General features: G+C 66.3%; 1 protein-coding gene across 4 annotated transcripts in view; it reads left to right on the top strand.

The window, feature by feature from the left end:
* The window catches only part of ARAP1 (ArfGAP with RhoGAP domain, ankyrin repeat and PH domain 1), a 38,463-nt gene that overhangs the window by 2,141 nt on the left and 18,834 nt on the right, over positions 1-17,488 (top strand). For 3 of the 4 annotated variants that reach the window (XR_003927539.2, XR_005930865.1, XM_030042531.2), the window contains exons 2-9: positions 2,291-3,052; positions 10,418-10,569; positions 12,352-12,422; positions 13,413-13,516; positions 14,330-14,497; positions 16,563-16,632; positions 16,942-17,062; positions 17,199-17,404. Coding sequence is in view for 2 of the 4 variants with exons in the window: in XM_030042531.2 (XP_029898391.1) it covers positions 2,370-3,052; positions 10,418-10,569; positions 12,352-12,422; positions 13,413-13,516; positions 14,330-14,497; positions 16,563-16,632; positions 16,942-17,062; positions 17,199-17,404 (1,575 nt within the window). In the remaining 2 variants the exon portion in view is untranslated. Of the gene's footprint in view, positions 1-2,290; positions 3,053-4,799; positions 4,932-10,417; positions 10,570-12,351; positions 12,423-13,412; positions 13,517-14,329; positions 14,498-16,562; positions 16,633-16,941; positions 17,063-17,198; positions 17,405-17,488 lie in introns of those variants that run through there. The other variant, XM_030042533.2, reaches the window with a different exon arrangement.

Raw genomic sequence — 17,488 nt, 5'->3', positions numbered from 1 at the left:
CGGGGAGAGGCGTCCCACATCGGCTGCGTGGCACAAACCCATCCGCTTCCCACTTGGTGCAAAAGCAGAACCGGTGGTGAAACTGGTGCCACTGGTGCCACCGCTGCGTACTCTCCTCCTCCCGGCAAGGCTGCACGCTGTGCCCGGGGTGGGGGGGGGCTCATGGGTGTGCGCCCACCCCCATGCCACCCCAAATTCCTGGCTGCCGGAGATGGGTCTGTCCCACCGCAGCTTCGATGGCCATCACCCGTGGCTACATGCGACGCCCGCAGTGACTCCTTGGCTCCTGCCGGGAGGGGACAGGCATGGGACCCCCCCACCGGTGCCACCGCGTTTCCCTCAGCTCCTCCGTGGGGTTTTGCCTCCGCGAGAAGCGTGTTGCAGGCAGTGACCGGCTGGGGAAGGAGCCTGCCTGCGCAGGCAGCACCAGACGTCCTGTGACAGCGATGTCACCCAGCACCGTCACTTGTCTATTTTTAAGAGTAAATGTGTTTTTGTTTTTTTTTTTTTTTAAGCTGCGCGGGTGGGAGAGGAAAAGGGCTGGTCTGCGTGTGCGTGGCCCCTCGGGTTTTATGCTGCTTCAGGGATTTTTGTGCTGCTGGTTGGGTTGGCTGAAACCAGTGGGAAGGTCCTGGGTGCTGCTGGTTTCTCTGGTGCAGCCGGCAAGGAGCCCTGGGTGACAGCTAGCCCCGGCGTCCCCATTGCTCCTTCCTCGGCAGGAGATGGACGCACGGCTTTTGCAGCCTGAAGCAGAGCCAAGCTGCGCCGGGAGGTGCCGGGGAAGAGGCACCGTGGCCGGACCACTATGGCAACGCCGGGATGCCGGTGTCTGGAGGCGTGGGGGCCGCCGGGTGAGCCCTGCTGCCAGCCAGGGCCTCACCCCGCTGCGGGGGTCTGCCGGATTCGGCTGTGCCCGGTTAGTGCCGGGAAGACGACGAGCCTTGCCCTGCCGTACACTTTGCTCGCGTTAGGCAGGAGTGGCAGCCGCTCGACCGTCTTCGCTGCCGAAACCACAAGTGCTGGCTGGAGGGGTCAGAGCTGCCTGAGTCAGAGAAAATGTGACTCTGACGGGCAGATTTCATGATTGGCGTATTTACAGCACCAGGAAATCCTCTGCCTCTTATTTAGCAGGTCTAAAAAAGCCTCTGGCAAACCCCAAATAAGATGTGCGCCCGGGTCACCGGCAGTGCCGGGAGGAGCGCAGCCTGTGTGCCAGCACGGCTGGGGTCTGCCTCCCACCCGGGGCTCGTGTGCCTGCCCGGACCCCAGGACCAGGCTGGGAACTGGGGAGTGATGCCGTGGGGGGGGCCCGTGGGGTTCGGTGGGCGTTTGGGTCAGGGTCTCCAGCAGCAGCACCCTGCCACCGCCCGGGCCAGGACCAGCGGGCAGCGAGGACCGTGTTTGCATGACGAGATCAGGATCCGGCCCCTCTCCTGAAGCCCTGAGCTCGCCCCCAAACCAGATTTAAGACCGACCGAGGACCAGGCAGGCTGCGAGCCAGCGCGAGCTTGCGCTTGCTCTCGTGGGGCTTCGGGAGACAACATTTTGGGACCTGTGGGTTTGATGGGGCTGGGGACGGCCCGGGAGAGGGGACGGGGGCTCCTCTCAGCATCCCATTGCCATGCAAAGGCTTTGTCTGGCATTGGTGAGCTGCAGCCTTCTGGATCCATCCGTCTGTCTCTGTCCCTCCATCCGGGCTCGCTCGGGCAGAGGCTGAGAGCAGGGAGAGCGGGGGGCTCTGGGGGGGGGGTGGCTGTGTGCCCATCTGCAGGAGCTCTGCAGCTATTGATGCATCGCCTCCGCTCCCCATCGATTAGCCCATAATTACCCGAGCATCCTCTGGGAGACCGCATGCCCTCCTGCGCAGGGTTGGATCCTGACGCTGGTGTAAATGGAGGCTGTGGGAGGGAGCTGCGTCTGGTGGGGGGTGACAGCTCTTGGGGGGACAGCCAGCAGTTCCCGGTGTGATGCTGCGGCCGGGGAGCATGCTGGCACCGCACGATGCCGTCATCTGGCAAGCCTCGGTGGGGATGGCATCTACATTTAGACGCCTAAACCGGGACCCCCCCGGCGTTCCCGGATCCCTGCAGCCCCCTCGGTTCAGGGGAGGTGCCGGTGCCCGAGTGCCGGATCCTGCTGGGGACACAGCGGGGTCGGAGGCAAGGAGGCCCCTCTGAAAACCACACTGCTGAACTGGGAAATCGTAGTTCTGGGACCCTGGGCTTCAGCTGGTGCATAGTTTGGGACTGATCCTGACCCCCCACTCATCCCCGCTTCTCTCCGTCCCCAGGTTCTGATGCCGTCCTGAGCCTCGCCGGGCGCAGGACATGCACTGAGCGGCGTGGGGTCTCTGCGGCCAGGCCCCCACCATGGAGGAGGGGGGGTCTCTGCCCGTGGCCGCCTGGCTGGCGGCCCTCCACCTCGACCAGTACGTGGAGAGCTTCCAGCAGAGCGAGATGTGGACGGTGTGGGACTGCCGGGCGCTGACGGACGAGGCGCTTACCCGCCTCGGCGTGGTGCTGCCCGGCCACCGCCGCCGCATCCTCCTGGGACTCCAGAAAGCCTTTGCCGAGACCACCCTGCCCGCCGGGACCCCTCAACCCCCCGTCAGAAAACCCGTGCCCATGAAACGCCATATCTTCCGCTTGAGCACCGCGGCGGTGCCGGGGCAGCCGGAGCAGCCGGATCCCCTGTGCCCGGTGGTGCCCAGTGGGTCCCCGGTCCTAGAGCCGGAGGGGGGTGCGAACTTCACCCAGCTGCCCCCACCCATCCCACCCAGGGTGGGCTGCCGCCCCCCCGTCAAATTCTCCCCATCGCTAACGAGCGGCAGCCCCGAGCCCCCCCTCGTACCCCGCAGCCGCCCCCTGGCCCCGGAGCTGCCCTCGCCACCAACCGTGGCTGAGAAGCCCCCGGCCGAAAGCAGGGCGAGACCCCCCCTGCCACCGCTGCCGGCCAAGCGTCACCAGCTGGAAGGCAAGTGCCAGTCCCTGAAGACCCCCCCGCCGCCCAGCCGCCCGCCGGTGCTGCCCCCAAGGGCCGTGTCCCAGAGGAGGTAAGGGGGCTGTAGGAGTTGGGGGGGGGGGCTGAGCCTGGGGGTGCCCCGAGGTGGCACGGTCCCCTTGGGGGGCTGCTGTGATGTGAGTGGGACCCTCAGGTGGGTGCACGTGGTGATGGCGTGGGTTGCCTGGGAGTACCCCCCCCGAGACCCCAGCACATCCCCCTGGGGTACCTGTCCCCCATCCCCAGCACATCTCCTGGGGGGCCCAAGCAGGCTGGGGGGGGGGGGGTCATGAGAGGAGCTGTGGCTGCTCTTGTCCAGGACAGCGGTGCCCTCTAGTGTCACATTGTCTCGGGGGGGGGGTGTCACCCCCAGGGACACCCCAGTTTTGTCCCCATCCCCTTTCCGGGGGGATGCGTGGGGGGATGCGTGGCCACCGTACAGTGGCCAAATCCTGACCATGGGCCCCGTGAGTGCCGGGGTCTGCGGCTTGTTTCTCTCCCGGGTTCAGCGCGCCTCTCGGGCTGATATATCGGCTGGATGAGGCCCCCCCCTCCCCGGTCACCCCAGCCTGTCCTGGGATTGGGCTTCTCCCCCCCCCCCCCGCCCAGTGCCTGGCAGTGAGTGGGCATGCAGAGCCCCGTCATAGCCCTGCCTGCAGCGCGGGCAGCGCTGAGGCCCGAGGAACTCGTCACACCTTGTGGGGGCAGACAGCAAACCGCAGCGCGGTGGTGGAGGCGGGGGGGGGGGGGGGGGCAGGCAGCTGCCGGCTGGTGCGGCCGGATGACACGAGAGAGCAGGCTGGGGTTTGGCGAGAGCAGCGCTCGCAGCCCTCCCTTGATGTCCCCCCACCCTGGTGCTCCCCCCCCCCGGCCCCCCCGCGCACTAAGCCGCAGCACCTCCCTGCAAAAACAGGGTTTGCTGCACCGAGGCTGGGCTGCTTTTGCTGCAGCTTCCACGGCATGACCCCCCCTAACCCAGCCCCCCCACCCCGTGCCCCCTCACCGTGCCACAGCCGCTGCACCCCAAAATCCTGCAGAAGAGCAGGCAGGAATGGAATCAGGGGTGGGAGCGGGGTTCTGGCAGTCTGGGGAGGGGGGAGAGTAGCCCCTGGGTGCGAGCACTTGCCCCCCTGCCTCCCCAGGACCCCCCAAACCCGAGGGACGTGCTGCTGGAGCTGGGGGGGGGGGTCTGGCTGGTCCCCAAGGGGAGACAGAGCCCTGATCCCGGGGGGGGGGGGGGGGTTTGCCCCATCTCTGCAGCCCTGGGTGATGGTACTGGATGAGACCCCCCTGCCCCGAGGTGTCTGTGCGGTCAGGATGGGAACGGGGGGGTCACAGTGGCTGTACCCCCCCCAGCTGCCCATCCCTGTGCCCCAGCAGGCTTTTTGGGGGCAGAACCCCTGCCCTTGCCTGGCTGAGGCAGGCAGAGATGACCCCCCCCAGCCCGTGCTTTGCCCCCTGCCTGGCGCCGACGCAGCCCGGGAGCAGGCTGGGCTGCCAAGCTGGGGAGGGGGCTCAGCTGGCGGGGGGGGGGGGGGGGGGGCTGGCACCCCATGGGGTGGGCAAGCGCCTGTTCCCGGGGCTCCGGACCACCGCCGAAGCGGCGTCCCTCCTGTCAGCCCCGGGGACCGTCCCCATCACTGCCTTTCCGCACCGAGGCGGTCCCCAAAAATCCCCGCGGAGCCACTCTCCATCCTGCCCCGGCCGGGGGAACGCCGGAGCCCGGCAGGGCCGGTGACCACCGGTTCGGAGCCGGCCGTGCCGCCGCTTTGGCCGGCTCAGGAAGTTTTGCGAGCGCGGTGCAGGAAGTGCTCGGGGTGACGAGCTCCGCTCCCCAGCCGGCACCGCCGGCACCATCGCCGGCCGGCCTCGCCGCACCTTCCCAGCGGCGCCGGATCCGGCCCTGCCGGGGGTGCCCGCTGCCTTCCCAGGTAGGGCTGTCGCCGCGGGGTGCGGCGCGGCGGAGCGGGGCCGGCGGGAGTTTTGCACGGGGAGCGAGCGCTGCCCGTGCTGCGAGGCGTGAGTCTCGCCTCCTTTCGCTCGTTCGAGCGTTTCCTGCCCCTGCCTGCGCTTCGGGGCCGGTGGATCGAGGGGGGGGGGGGGGGGGCCGGGGGGGGAGAGCTGCTCCCCCGTAAGGCGGTGCGGGGCTGGGGGTCGCCGGCTGCGGTGGCACGGCACGGCACGGTGGCTTTGCTGGGAAAAGAGTGGTTTGCAGGGCAGGTCCCCGGCAGCCCCGGCTTCCCCAAAGAGAGAAGAGATGGTGTCACGGCACTTTCCGCATGCCATCGTGGCTGGTCCGGGGTGTGTGGGGGGGGGCTGGAGCTGCTTGGGCTCCCCTGGGGGCAGCTGGGCCGGGGAGCACCTTGCCGCAGGATTTTGCAGATGCTGAAAGTTTGGGTGGCTCAAAAAGCAGCTGGATTGTGCTGTGGGCAACATTCCCCCCCCCCCCCCCCGCCCCAGCAGTTCCTGCTCCCCCGGGGGACGTGGGCATCTGCCCCGGGGCTCAGCGGGGAGCAGGCGGTGCCCAGCTCCGGCGTGGCACTGGGAAGGTTTTGCAAGCTCTGGGGCTGGGATTTGCCACCCGGGGATTTCGGTGATGGCACAGCCGTGCCCACCGGCTGCGGGGTCCGCACAGGTCCCCTGTGAGCTGCGTGCCAGGGCCGACGGGCGCCCGGCCAGGCTCTGACTCAGCTCGGCTCAAGCTGGCAGCGACGTGCCCAGCGCCGGAGGGGACGGGTGTCCTCCTCGCCGGGTGCTGGCGGATGAGCAGCACCCACCAGGACAGAGGGATGGCTGCTCCGGCGGCTTGGGCTGTGTTTCTGAGCAGTTTGCGGTCATCAGGCTCCGCTGAGGCTCCTGGGGACAGGGGGGCCCCAGCGCTCTGCGTGCACTGATGCACGTGTAGTGTATACATTACAGGTATAAATGATGCATAAATATATCCTCGAGTACATGTGCTGGTGCTTGGTTACTGCAGTGGGTACGTATAGCAGGGTATGTATGCACTGGTGCTTGGTAACTGCAGTGGGTGTATACGGTAGCATATATACCTTGCTGCTACAGTGGATATATACAGTAGGGTATGTATGTGCTGATGCTTGATTGCTGTTGTGGGTATATACAGTAGGGTATGGATAAGTTAATTGGCTACTCTAGCATATATATCTAGTACGCTGGTGCTTGGTTGCTATAGCAGGCACATACTTGGTTCCTATAGTGGATGTATAGAGCAGGGTATGTACAAGCTGGTGCTTGGTTCCTGTAGCGGATGTATACAGCAGGGTATGGCCTTGTGCTGGGCCTCAGTGATGGGTGCGTGCGCAGGCACCGGGTCTGTTTGTGGATGGTGTCGGTGCCGGTGTCGGTGCCGGTGCCCAGCCAGGCCCGGCCATGGAGGAGGTGCGGCGGTGCAGGAGTGCCAGCCCAGACAAGGGGTGCATTCAGGCGGGCGCAGGCGTGAGCCAGCCCACGGCGGCTGTTTGGTGCAGGCTCAGCCACCGGCAAGCCGCGGTCCCGGCTCCGCGTGCGGGGCGGCACGTGCTGGGATGCTCCGCGAGCCGCCTGCGCTGCGGCTCCCTGGGCTCCCCCGGGGGTAACGGCGTGCCCAGCTTTGGTGACGTGCACCGGGGTGCCCGCTGGCTGGGACCGAAGGAACCCCACGGCCGCAGGGGTGTTGCCGCCGGCCCCAAAACACCTTCCCCTGCCCTGTTGGTCGGGGACCTGCCCCGGGCTGCCTGCGGTTGGTGAGCATGGAGGTCCCTGGGGCTGTGGGGGACGCTGCCGGCCTGCCCAGGGACCTAAAGCAGCGGGGTGATGCTTGCCCGCATCTGGGATGATGCTTGCCCACATCTGGGATGATGCTTGCCCGTGTCTGGATGATGCTTGCCCAAATTGGTGTGGTGCTTGCCCACCTGGATGATGCGTGCCCACATAGGGGTGGTGCTTGCCCATGTCTGGATGATGCTTGCCCATGTCTGGATGATGCTTGCCCACACTGGGGTGGTGCTTGCCCACGTCAGGGTGATGCTTGCCCATGTTGGGGGTGATGCCTGCTGCATCCAGGCTGATGCCGGCATTTCTGGCTCCTGCCCGGCTGCTTTGCCAGCAGGCACCGAGGCTGCTGCGTGGGTCTGGCCCTGGCAGCCCTGGCTCTGTGGTGGGATGAGCCCCTCACCATAAACCCCCCCGGGAGGCAGGGATGCGCCCAAGGGAGGGATGTCGGAGGACGAGGTCCAGGAAAGAGCTGAGGCATCCCTGCCTGCGCAGGCAGCAGGCAGCCTGGGGCATAATGAGGGACCCCGGGGGTGCCGCGGGGGCCTTTGCAGCAGCCCGGCGTTTTTGGGGTGATGCCACCCACCCGGCTCCCCTCGCTTCCGGCTGCACCGCCGTGGTCCCCGGCGCTTCCTCCTGGCCCCTCGCTCGCGGCGTGGGGTTCGGCTGCTGCGGTGGCCGCCCCGCGGGGGCCCCGTGCCCGCGCCCTCCTGCCCACCCCCCCCAGGGGAAACGGCCCGGGGTGGGGGGGCGGTTGGCATTTTGCAAGAGCGGCTTGGGGCCAGGCTGGGGGGGGGTCTGAGCTGCCGAGGGCGAGTGTCGTGTCGTGGTTTCCTCCATGCTGCGTTCACCTCTGGGGTCCCACCGTGCCCCCCCCCACAAGCCCCCCAGGGTCCCACTGCGCTGGTGCACCCCGGGCATCCCTGTGCCAGGGAACGGGAGGTGACGGGGACATCTCAGCCCTGCGGGGTGCGGGATGTCCGGCGACAACGCCCGCGGTGCCACCTCCCACGAGGTGACGACGGCCACCGCGTTCGATGCCGAGCGCTTCTCACCAGCTCCCAAAAGCAGCCGGATTTGATGCCCCCCCCCCCCCCCCCCCCCCGCCGATTTTGGCCGCTGATGGTTCCAACCTACAGCAGCGGTGGATGCTCGCGTCTGCACCCCGATCACGGGGTGAGGCTCTCGACGAGGGCACCCCCTCCCCGTGCCTGGGGGACGGTCTGGGGTGCAAAGCAGCCCCCCCCCAAGCAGCTGGGGGGGGGGGGTTGATCCCCGGGGTGGGGTGTAGGAGGGCAGTGAGCGATGTCCAAGAAGGTGATGGCAGAAGGCTCCTTCTCCGTGTTTGCCCAGGGCTGGGCGCAGCCCGGCGAGCCCGGTGCGGGGGTGGCGGTGGCCCCGGCAGTGGTTTGGCTTTGGGGTGGCATTGCCTACGGGAGAGCAGCCCCCCCCGCTGCCCCAAGCTTGGGCATGGTTGGGGGGGGGCCAGCCGAGCCGTTGCTGGTGGGGAGGACAGCAGATAAAGCGCCGGTTGGCACTTCTCTAATGGCAGACATTGCACCAGCCTGACCATGCCCGGAGCAGGATCGGCATCGGTTTTGGGCACGGCTGCAGTGTGGGGGGGGGGTCAGGGGGTGCAGGAGGCGATGGGGCACCCACGCTGCCCCACGGAGCCGTGGGGGGACACGCGGCCCAGGGATGCTCCGGCAGCTGGGGCTGACCTGGAGAGCGGCCAGAGCATCGGGGAGGGTGTTTTGGGGAACTGGGGTGTTATCTGCGCCTGGGTTCTGTGGCTGCCTGTCCTGCCAGCCCCCGGCGGGGGGGGCGGGTGGGCAGGACTGGGGCAGGGGTGGAAACAATTTCCTCCTAAACCCTCCTGAGATATCCCCAACGAGAAGACAGAGGTTGTCCTTGGCCATCGCGCCGTGCCTGCGGAAAACGAGACAGCCGGGGAACCGTCGGCTCGCCGCTGGCCTTGGGGCTGGCACTGCAGCCCCCCACCCCCGGTCCGGGGCGGGGGGCAAACACCATCCTGGGTGGCCGTGGAGATGCATACCCCAGCCGGGCTCTTGCCCGGGGTGGGGGGGGGCTCTGTGGCTTGCACACTGTCACCTCCCCGTCCCTGTGTCCCCGCACCCCTGGGTGGCAGCCCCCCCACCCCGGCAAGCCCCTGCCTGGGGCTGCTGGGAGCAATGCTGCTGCCCTGGGCTGCGGGACAGCTCGCTGCCCACGCTCCCCTGCCTGCACTCCCCTGCCCTCCCTGCCAGCATTCCCTAATGTATGGATGGTTGTGGCTGGTTCCCATGGAAATGGCTGCTGAGAAATGAGGTCAGCCTGACCCAGAGGAGAGCCAACGCTCGCTTGCCATCCTCCCCCTGCTCCGGTGCGGGCAGCCGAGGGAGAAGTTTTCTCTCCGCAGCTCACCCCCGAGCTGGGGGAAAGCTCTCGTGCACCGGCCGTGGGGCTGGGGGTCACCAGGGTTGGACGTCCCCAGGGACCGCCGGGTGCTGGTGGCAGCCTTGGCCGCGCTGAGCCTTCTCCAGCGCGGCCGTGGGGCGATGCCGATAGCCGTGCCGGGGTTTGGTGCTCGGTGGGATGCGTCATGGACCGGCTGCTCCGGCTCGGGGCTGCGGTGGGAGGTAGCGGGGTCAGGGATGGGGACGGTGGCTTCGGTGCCAGCGTGTGGGTCCCCTGGGGCTCGCTGTGGGGCTGCGGGGGGTTCGGGGTGGGAGCAGGCAGAGCTGCCCGCTCTCTGCCTGCCTCCTCTGCCCTCTCCCTGACTTCAGGGCTGGTCAATCAGGTGCCTCATATTTTTATACCCCGAATAAACTTCCTCTTAATTTCCTGCCCTTAAAAATACCATAACCCCAGAGGTTTCTATTTATTGCCCGTCTGCCTGCGATTGTCGGGAAGGCAGGAAGCAAACGGAGAACGGGAGGCAGGAGCGGTCAAGCCTGGCTTCCCAGGGGCTCTGCAGGCAGGAGGAGAGTCCCCGGGGTCCCTCTCCTCCCCTGGCCAAGGTTTTGGGGCTGGGGGAACGGTGTGCTGCTCACTGACCCAGGAGAAGCCCAAGGCTCCATTTCCAGAGGGCTTCTCGCTGCCCCAGATCTCCTGTGCCCACCCCACCGCGGGGACCCTGGTAGGAAGGGAACATCCCTGGGACCCCCGTCCCGCTCGGGGGACCCCATGGCCACCTGCAAACCAGTCGAGGAAGCGGCACCGCCGTTGTTTAGACTGGAGGAGAAAAAAAAAACAAAATAACAACCTGATCCGTGACGTGGGCTTCAAGGCTGTAGGCGGCTTCTGGTGTCCTTGAGAGCCAGAGAAGGAACCTGAGCCGCGGTGGCAGCGACGGGCAAGCGAGGTTGGATGCCAGAAAATATTTTCAGGCTGGTAAAGCACCGGTATAACCTGAGCAAGGCGAAGCCTTTGCCGTGGGAGGCTGTTAGGAATTGTTCTGTGGGCTTGGGTCTGCTGGGGTTTGGGGTGTTTGATCCCTTTTGGGGGAGTTTCAAGCTGGCTGTGCCGGGGGTCCTCTTCACCCCGGGACCCCGCGCCGACGGCCGTGGGTGCGTTGGGGTTTGGAAGGCAGGGCAGGGGAGGTCCGGGGCCGGTGTAAGGCAGCGCTTGCTCCTCTCTCCCGCAGCATCCCTGACAAAGAGAAGGTCCCCGTCCCCGACAGAGCACCCCTGACAGTCCCCCCGTCCCCGCCGGCCCTCCTTCCCCGCACGAAGCCGCCGGTCCCGCTGCCGCCGGAGCTGCCCTCCAAGGCCAACCTCCCCTTCGTGCCCGAGTTCGGTGAGTGTGAGGGGGGCCAAGCCTGGGCCCCTCAAATCTTCCCCTGTCCCAAATCTTCCCTTGGGATGTCTGGCTGGGTCTGTCTCCCCATCCACCACCACCCATCCCATGGGTGCTGTGCCTTCCTCCCCCATCAGTTGGTCCGTCTGTCCTGCCCAGCCTTGCCCGGGTCTCTCCCTCCTCCATCCCCTTCTTTGCCTTCTGCGCTGGGGTTTCTCACGGGGTGCAAGATCCAGTTGGGGGATTTGGGTGCACCCTCTCTCCAGAGAGCGGGAGCAAAGAGTTTGCACAGACTCGGAAAGCAACCGCACCAATTCATGGAGGAAAAGTAAACCCATCAGGGATGTTAAATGCGTACGCTTTCAGATGACCCTGAGCTGCGGCCGGTGGGGGCTGTAGGCTGCTGGGGGAGCACGGCAGGAGCAGGACACGGCTCTCGGCCCTGCTGCTGGGACCCCCGACCCCCTGTGCAGCCTTCAGAAGCTCTCTGTGCCCGCCAGCCCCCTCCTCGGGGCGGTCACCAGGGCTCAAGCAGCTGCAGGGAGGGATGCTGAGTTGGGGACCCCCGTGGAGGGGCACAGCTCCGGTCCCAGGGCATCACCTGGGGAGCAGCCCTGGTTGGGGGCTGTAACAGCAATAACTCAGTTTTATCTGCCTCTTTATTTAATAGCTCCAATCCAGCTTGAATAGCTCTGCTGAAAGGAAGAGGAAGGGCAGGGCTCTGCGGGGCGCTGGGTGCCTGCCCGGGGTCCAGCCTGGCCAGCAGCCGTGCACGAAGCGGCACTGGTTTAACTGGGAGCTGGGGTGTATTTCAAAAGCTAGGAGAAGGCATGGGCAGAAAGGTTATCCTTCTGTTGGGGGGTGCAGGGAGGAAAACTGCTCCTGCCCCGTGCCCCCGTGGTCGGCTGCTCCTCTGCACCAAAAGCCTGCGAGCTTTGGGTGCTGCAAAATCTGCAGGGGGGGGGTCCCCTGTAGGGACATGCCCAGGGAGAGCATCTGCCCGCACCCCTCATCCCCATGCAGCCTGGGAGCATCCTTGCCCTGCCGCCAGCACCAGGGCTCCCTGGCCATTAACAGCATCCTCTGGATTAGGATTTTTGGGAGAAATCTGGTCGAGGTTATCACCAGGGTTTGGGAGAGGGTGTCTGTGAGGGACAGGCTGTCTGGGGCCACTTGTCCCCTGTGGGATGGGTGCTTGCTGGCCTGGATTTCTGCTGCCATGGGTGCTGGGTGAGGAGGAACCAGCTCCTCGCTCCTTTCCTTCTCCGGGATCTTATTTCCCGTGGGTGCACAGGCTCGAGAGCCACTCGCTGCTCCAGTCTCTCCAACAGCTGATAAGGAATGGAGGGGGAGGGAGGGAAATCCACCCTGAAAAACAAGTTGTAGGAAAAGCTCCTGGGACCCCCCAGCAGCAGGGGGTCCCAGGCAGAGGCACCAGAGCCTGGATGAAGCTGTGGTGCTGGGGCTGGTGGCACCCAAGTCCCCTCTCGGCAGTGCCAGGAGGGTCGTGACGGTGCTGGGAGCTGCCACCAGCAGGACTTTGCCCTTCCCTGCTCTTCTCCAGACTCCTTGATAAAACCCTTGTTGTCGCACCGAAGGAACGGTTGTTTGCCAAGGGCAGAGCAAGGGGGGGAAACCTGCCGTGCCGGCGTCCTCCCTGCCAGGCTCCAGTGCTGACACGTCCCCGTGCTGGTGGGGACAGGCAGGGGGGTGGCAGGAGGTGATGGGACCCTTCAAACTCCACCCCAGCTGATTCCCAGCATCTTCCCTCCACTTTTGCAGATGACTCGGACTACGAGGACTCCACCTGGGAGGAGGAATTAGCCGGACCCGTGGGGGAGATGGTCGACAAGGTTGGTCCCACCACGGGGCTTGGCAGTGGACAGGAGCGGGCAGGACCCCTTGGGGTCACCGTCCCCGAGGGAGAGGCGCTGGCATTGGGCTGCTTTGGAGATACCGGTTAGGGTTGGAGGAGCACCCGCTGGGTCTCCCACGGGGGCTGGAACCTGCCCACGGGCAACCCCGGGGTCCCTGGGGAGCAGGGCAGCCTCTCTGCAAACTTGCATGCACAGAGTGCGTGCTAGTGGACATCTGCAGCATCGCAGCCCGGTTTTAATCCCTGGATCTGGGATTTATATCTGCCCTGCGCTCCCGAGGCTGAATTTGGGTGGGTCTGGATGGATTTGAGGGGTTGCAGCAGCCGGAGAGACCCCTGAGCGCCTGGACCCCCCCCGCCATCTGCCTTCGCCTGGCAACAGGCTGATGGGGAGAGATGTGCCTTGGCTGCCTCTAACCCCTGCCCAGCCACCACCCCCTGCCCCGGGGGGCTGCAGCGTGGGGCAAGGGCTTGGGGATAAACACCCGCGGCAGCTTGCTGGCAGAGGCTCCCCTCTGCCCCGTCCTGCCTTCACCCCCAAACCTGCAGCTCCTGCCACCCCCCCGACAGCTCTCAGCCACGTGTGTACGTCCGCCCTTGGCCAACGAAGGGGAAATGCCGGGTTTCTCAGCAAGCACGGACATTTTTGGTTGCTATAAATAACCAGCCTGGCACTCAGCTCCTCCCTACAGCCGTGCTTCTGTCCTGCTGCGGGCAGGAGCGTGTCCCTTTCCCCGGGGCCGGCAGCGCCCGGGCACCTCCCGGCACCGCGGGCATCTGCAGAGCCGGGAAACGTGGATGGTGACTTTGCATCTCGTCCCCTCTTTCTCAGCCTGTCCCCTGCCCATCCCTCATGGTGCAGGCAGGTGGGGAAGGGGGTCAGCGAGGGGACCCCGCCACGAGCTGCCCGCTTTGGGCAGCGGGGAGGGCAGGGGGCTGCCCCCGTCAACCACCTCTGTCCCCGCAGGAGGATGCTGAGCCCGTGACGGGGCGGCCGCGGTCCCTGCGCGTCAACAGCCTCTTCAGCGAGGACGAGCTCGTCGAGGATTACTACGATGCTCCCCCCGCCAAGTAGGAGCTCGTCTGCCCCGCGTGTGTATGTGTGTGCGCGCACAAGCAGGGGACACGCGTGAGCGCACGAGGGCAGGAGCGCTTGTGTGCGTGCACGTGCAGGCGGGGAATCTGTACGCCTGCACGTGGGCAGGGGTTGTCCGTGTGCGTGTGTGTGTGTGCACAGTTGGGGATGCTTGTGCAGGGGGGTGTGTGCACGCGTGCGTGGATAGGATGCAAATGCCTGGGTGGGGGTACTTGTGTGTGTGTGTGCATGCACAGCGGGTGATGCATGCGTGTGCGTGGGTGCACGTATAGGCAAGGGATATGTGTGCGTGTGCCAGGGGGTGCTTGTGCATGGCGGGGGGGTGTGTGTGTGCATGTAAGCACAGGCAGAGAGCGCTTGTGCATGGGGTGGGGGGTGTGTGTGCACAGGTCAGGACTTCTCGTGTCTGCACGGCTTCCCGGGATGCGTGCGCGTGTGCACACACTGTCAGTACTCGGCGGCGGGGGGGGTAGCGTGTGTGTGCGTGCACGAGCAGAGAGCAACTCTGCACATCTCTGAATTTGGGGTTGTGGCCCTGGGGGTGCCCCCGTCCCCCTTCCCAGGGCTGGGATCCGGGTGTCTGCTGTCCCAGGAGCTGGGGGACGTGCCGGGACCCCCACCAAGGGGACTGCCACCAGGGTCCTTGCTCGCAAACAGCCGGAGCTTGCGTTGCCCGTGCCTCGGGGAAGGGCAAGGGGAGGCCGAAGCGTGTGGCGGGGGCCGTGCCTGCCCCCCACCCCCGGCGAACCGCCAGCTCTTAACCCCCTCCCTCGGCTCCTCGTCCCCAGCAGTGGCAGCAGCTGGAGTGACAACGGCCCCAGCCCGCGCCTGCCCGCTCCCGCTTTCTCCGGCAGCAGCCCCGGCACGCTCGGTGACGGCATGGAAGGCACCGCCACCACCGCCCCGCTCTCGCCCACCATCAAAGCGGGGTGGCTGGACAAGAACCCGCCGCAGGGGTGAGTGACGTGCTGGGGGGCCGTGGACCCCCCCTCCGGTGCCCCTCCCCGGAGGGGAGATGCTCCCTGCTTTTTCCACCTGTAATTCCTGCTCACGGGGGGGGCTGTAATTTTGCTTTGGTGAGAAGCCACCCCAAGGGGTTCCTTCAGCTCCCTCCTACCCCCTGATTTAGGTTAAAAACGCTCATTTTTGGTGACAAGGCCTTCCTCAGAGCGGTAGCACTGAGCCGGCTGAGGAGGAGGAGGAGGGAAGGCTGCAGCTCGAACTTCCCCCCAGCCCCATGCCATGGGCTGGGCTCACTGGGAAACGAGCTGCCTTTGCTCTGGGGAAGCCCTGAAATAGCAGCGACCCAGGAAAGCAGCTGATGGGGGAGAAGTGGGGCGTTTTGGGCTGGTTTCCTACCGACGGTGCTGCCACCCCGGTTCCTCTGCCGGAGGCCGGCGGGTTTGGCGTTCGCTGTGTTTGCCACGGGAGGAGACGTTGCTGGCAGCGCCTGCGGGATGCCAGCCCCAACCCCGGCGGCTCACGATGCAGAACCGCTGCGTTGCAGAGCTCCCGGTTGCAGAAATAAAACTATGGGAGCTGTTGGGTGTGTGTCCGTGTGCTCGAGGGCGAGCGAGCCCAGCGAGCCCAGTAAGCCCAGTAAGCCCAGCGAGCTCAGTGAGCACAGCGAACGTAGTGAGCCCAGTAAGCACAAGTAGCCCAGCGAGCCCAGTGAACACAGTGAGCCCAGCACACGCAGGGAGCACGCTTGCCCCCATCCCGGCACAGAACCAGGTCAGCGAGCCACCGTGCCAGCTGGGGGGGCAAAAATCAAGCAGGAGACATGAGGGATATTTGGGGGCTGCTTAATCTGGGCTACGAGGAAGCCCCGAGGCTGCAGTCCTGCCGAGGAGGAGGAAGCTCCGGCTGTTCGCAGCAGAGCAGCCCGGCTGCTGGGGAAGTGAGAGCAGCTGGAAGGTCCCTGGGAAGCTGGGGAAGCTGCTCCGGCGGCTGCTTGGAGGGGAGCCGAAGCCTGGGGAAGGCAATGGAAGAAAACCCAGAAACCCCAACCCCTCAGAAGCTAAAAGCAGCTGGAGGTCAGAGCAGGGTTGGGGGTCTCTGCACCCCATGGGACAGGGACGAGCTCCTGACGGGGAGCGGGAGAGCCGAGCGCTTTTAATCCTGGTTGCTATTGCTGGTTACGTAAAGGCCGAGCGCCGGGGTCACGTGCGGCGATGGCGAAATCCTTCCCGAGCAAACAAACCCTTAAGCAACAGCCGCTGGGGCTGGCACGGCGGCGGGGGGGCCCTGGGGGTGCAGCATTGGTGGGGGGCTGCATCGCAGGGCTTGTCGGAGCGGGGGCTGACGGTGGGAAGTGGCTTGGGGTTTCCTGCAGCCCTGACGCCGGGGTGGATGGGCCGCAGGGTTTAATGCCTTGCCCCGTGCTGTGTGGCCGGTCTGCTTGCTGGGGAGGGCGAAGGGGTCCCTGGTGGGCTCTGCCCCAGCCTTGGGGCCCCCCCTCTCCCATTCGTCCCCATCCCTCTGCCACGCAAGAGGCCGGGGTGCCACCAGCCCTGCCTGGCACGTGTCCCCTGGATTGAACCCTCACCAAGCTCGTAGGTCCTGAGCAGTAATTGCGAATAGGGATTTGGGGGGGCTTTTAGGGGCAGGCCCCTTTCCCAGCTCCATGTTTTAATTGGTGCCCGGAGGAAAGCACGAAGTCCCCATCACTGTCCCCATCAGTGACACCAGGGCTGGGGACACGGCGCAGGATCGATGGCGAGGTGGCCCCAGGCTTTTGGCAACTGGGGCGTGAACACGCAAGCAGAGTCGCCCCGAGTTCAAGGGCGCACGGCGCAGCCCGGAGCTGCCGGGGCTGGGGCCGGTGAGGGGTGAGCGGGGAGGGGGCTGCTCCAGCCCCGGGGGGCTCACAGCACCCTTCCTGCACCCCAGTCCCCTCAGGACCAGCACTGGGCTCGGGTGGGCTGCAGCACCCGCTGCCTCCCGGCTGCCTGCCCCAACGTGGAGGGTGCAGCTGGGTCACCCCATCCCCTCCAACGGGTCCCTCTGGTCCCTTCCCAGGTCCTACATCTACCAGAAGCGCTGGGTGAAGCTCGACGCTGACTACCTCCGCTATTTTGACAGCGAAAAGGCGAGTAGGGAGAGAGGATTTGGGGGCTCACGGCGAGAAGGTGGCGGAGGAGCTGCCGCAGTGGGACCACATCCCTCCGGGCATCCCGGCCGGGAGACGTGGCCGTGCCAAAGGGCAGCATTCCGGGGAGCAGCAACGGATGGGTGCTGGGGTGATGATGGGTGCCGGCACTGGGGTGGGATGTGGGATGCTCGGAGCCTCCCGGACACGGATGCTGTCGGCATCGTGAGCCCGGGGTGGTACCCATCCCATCTCCCCGAGGCCGCGGTGGTGAGCAGTGTGTCTCTCCCCTCCCCTGCCCTGCCCCAGGATGCTTACTCCAAGCGGTTCATCCCCGTCTCCTCCATCTCCCGCGTCACCAGCGTCGGGGACCAGAAATTCGAGGTCATCACCAACAACCGCAACTTCGTGTTTCGGGCCGAGAGTGACGGTGAGCGACAGGGCCGGGGGGGGGGTCCCTGCTCCTGGGTGGCCCCAGCTGCTCCCCCTCCCCTGACCCAAGGGAAGAGCCCCGGAGGCTCCTGGCCCCGGGCTGATCCTGACCCGTCTCCCCTCCGGCCCCGCAGCGGACCGTAACGAGTGGATACGGACCCTGCAGCAGATCGCGGAGGAGCGGAAGAGCAAAGCTCTGGAGAGGACGTTGATGTCCCCGACCACCAACGGTGCCGCCGACCCGGCCGACAAGAGCGGCTTCCTGGAGCTGCGAGGGTTTAAGCACAAGCTGTTCGTGGCGGTGGCCGGGGACAAAGTTTTCCTCTACAAGAACGCGGAGGTGGGTGGCTGGCGGGGGGGGGGCTGTGGCACCACGGGGGACCCCGATGCCATTTCGAGGGGGACCCCTTCCCTTCGCATCCAC

The sequence above is a fragment of the Aquila chrysaetos genome, chromosome 19 (assembly GCF_900496995.4).
Source record: "Aquila chrysaetos chrysaetos chromosome 19, bAquChr1.4, whole genome shotgun sequence".
NCBI classification, from domain to species: domain Eukaryota; kingdom Metazoa; phylum Chordata; class Aves; order Accipitriformes; family Accipitridae; genus Aquila; species Aquila chrysaetos.
This window is presented reverse-complemented; position numbering and strand designations above follow the sequence as displayed.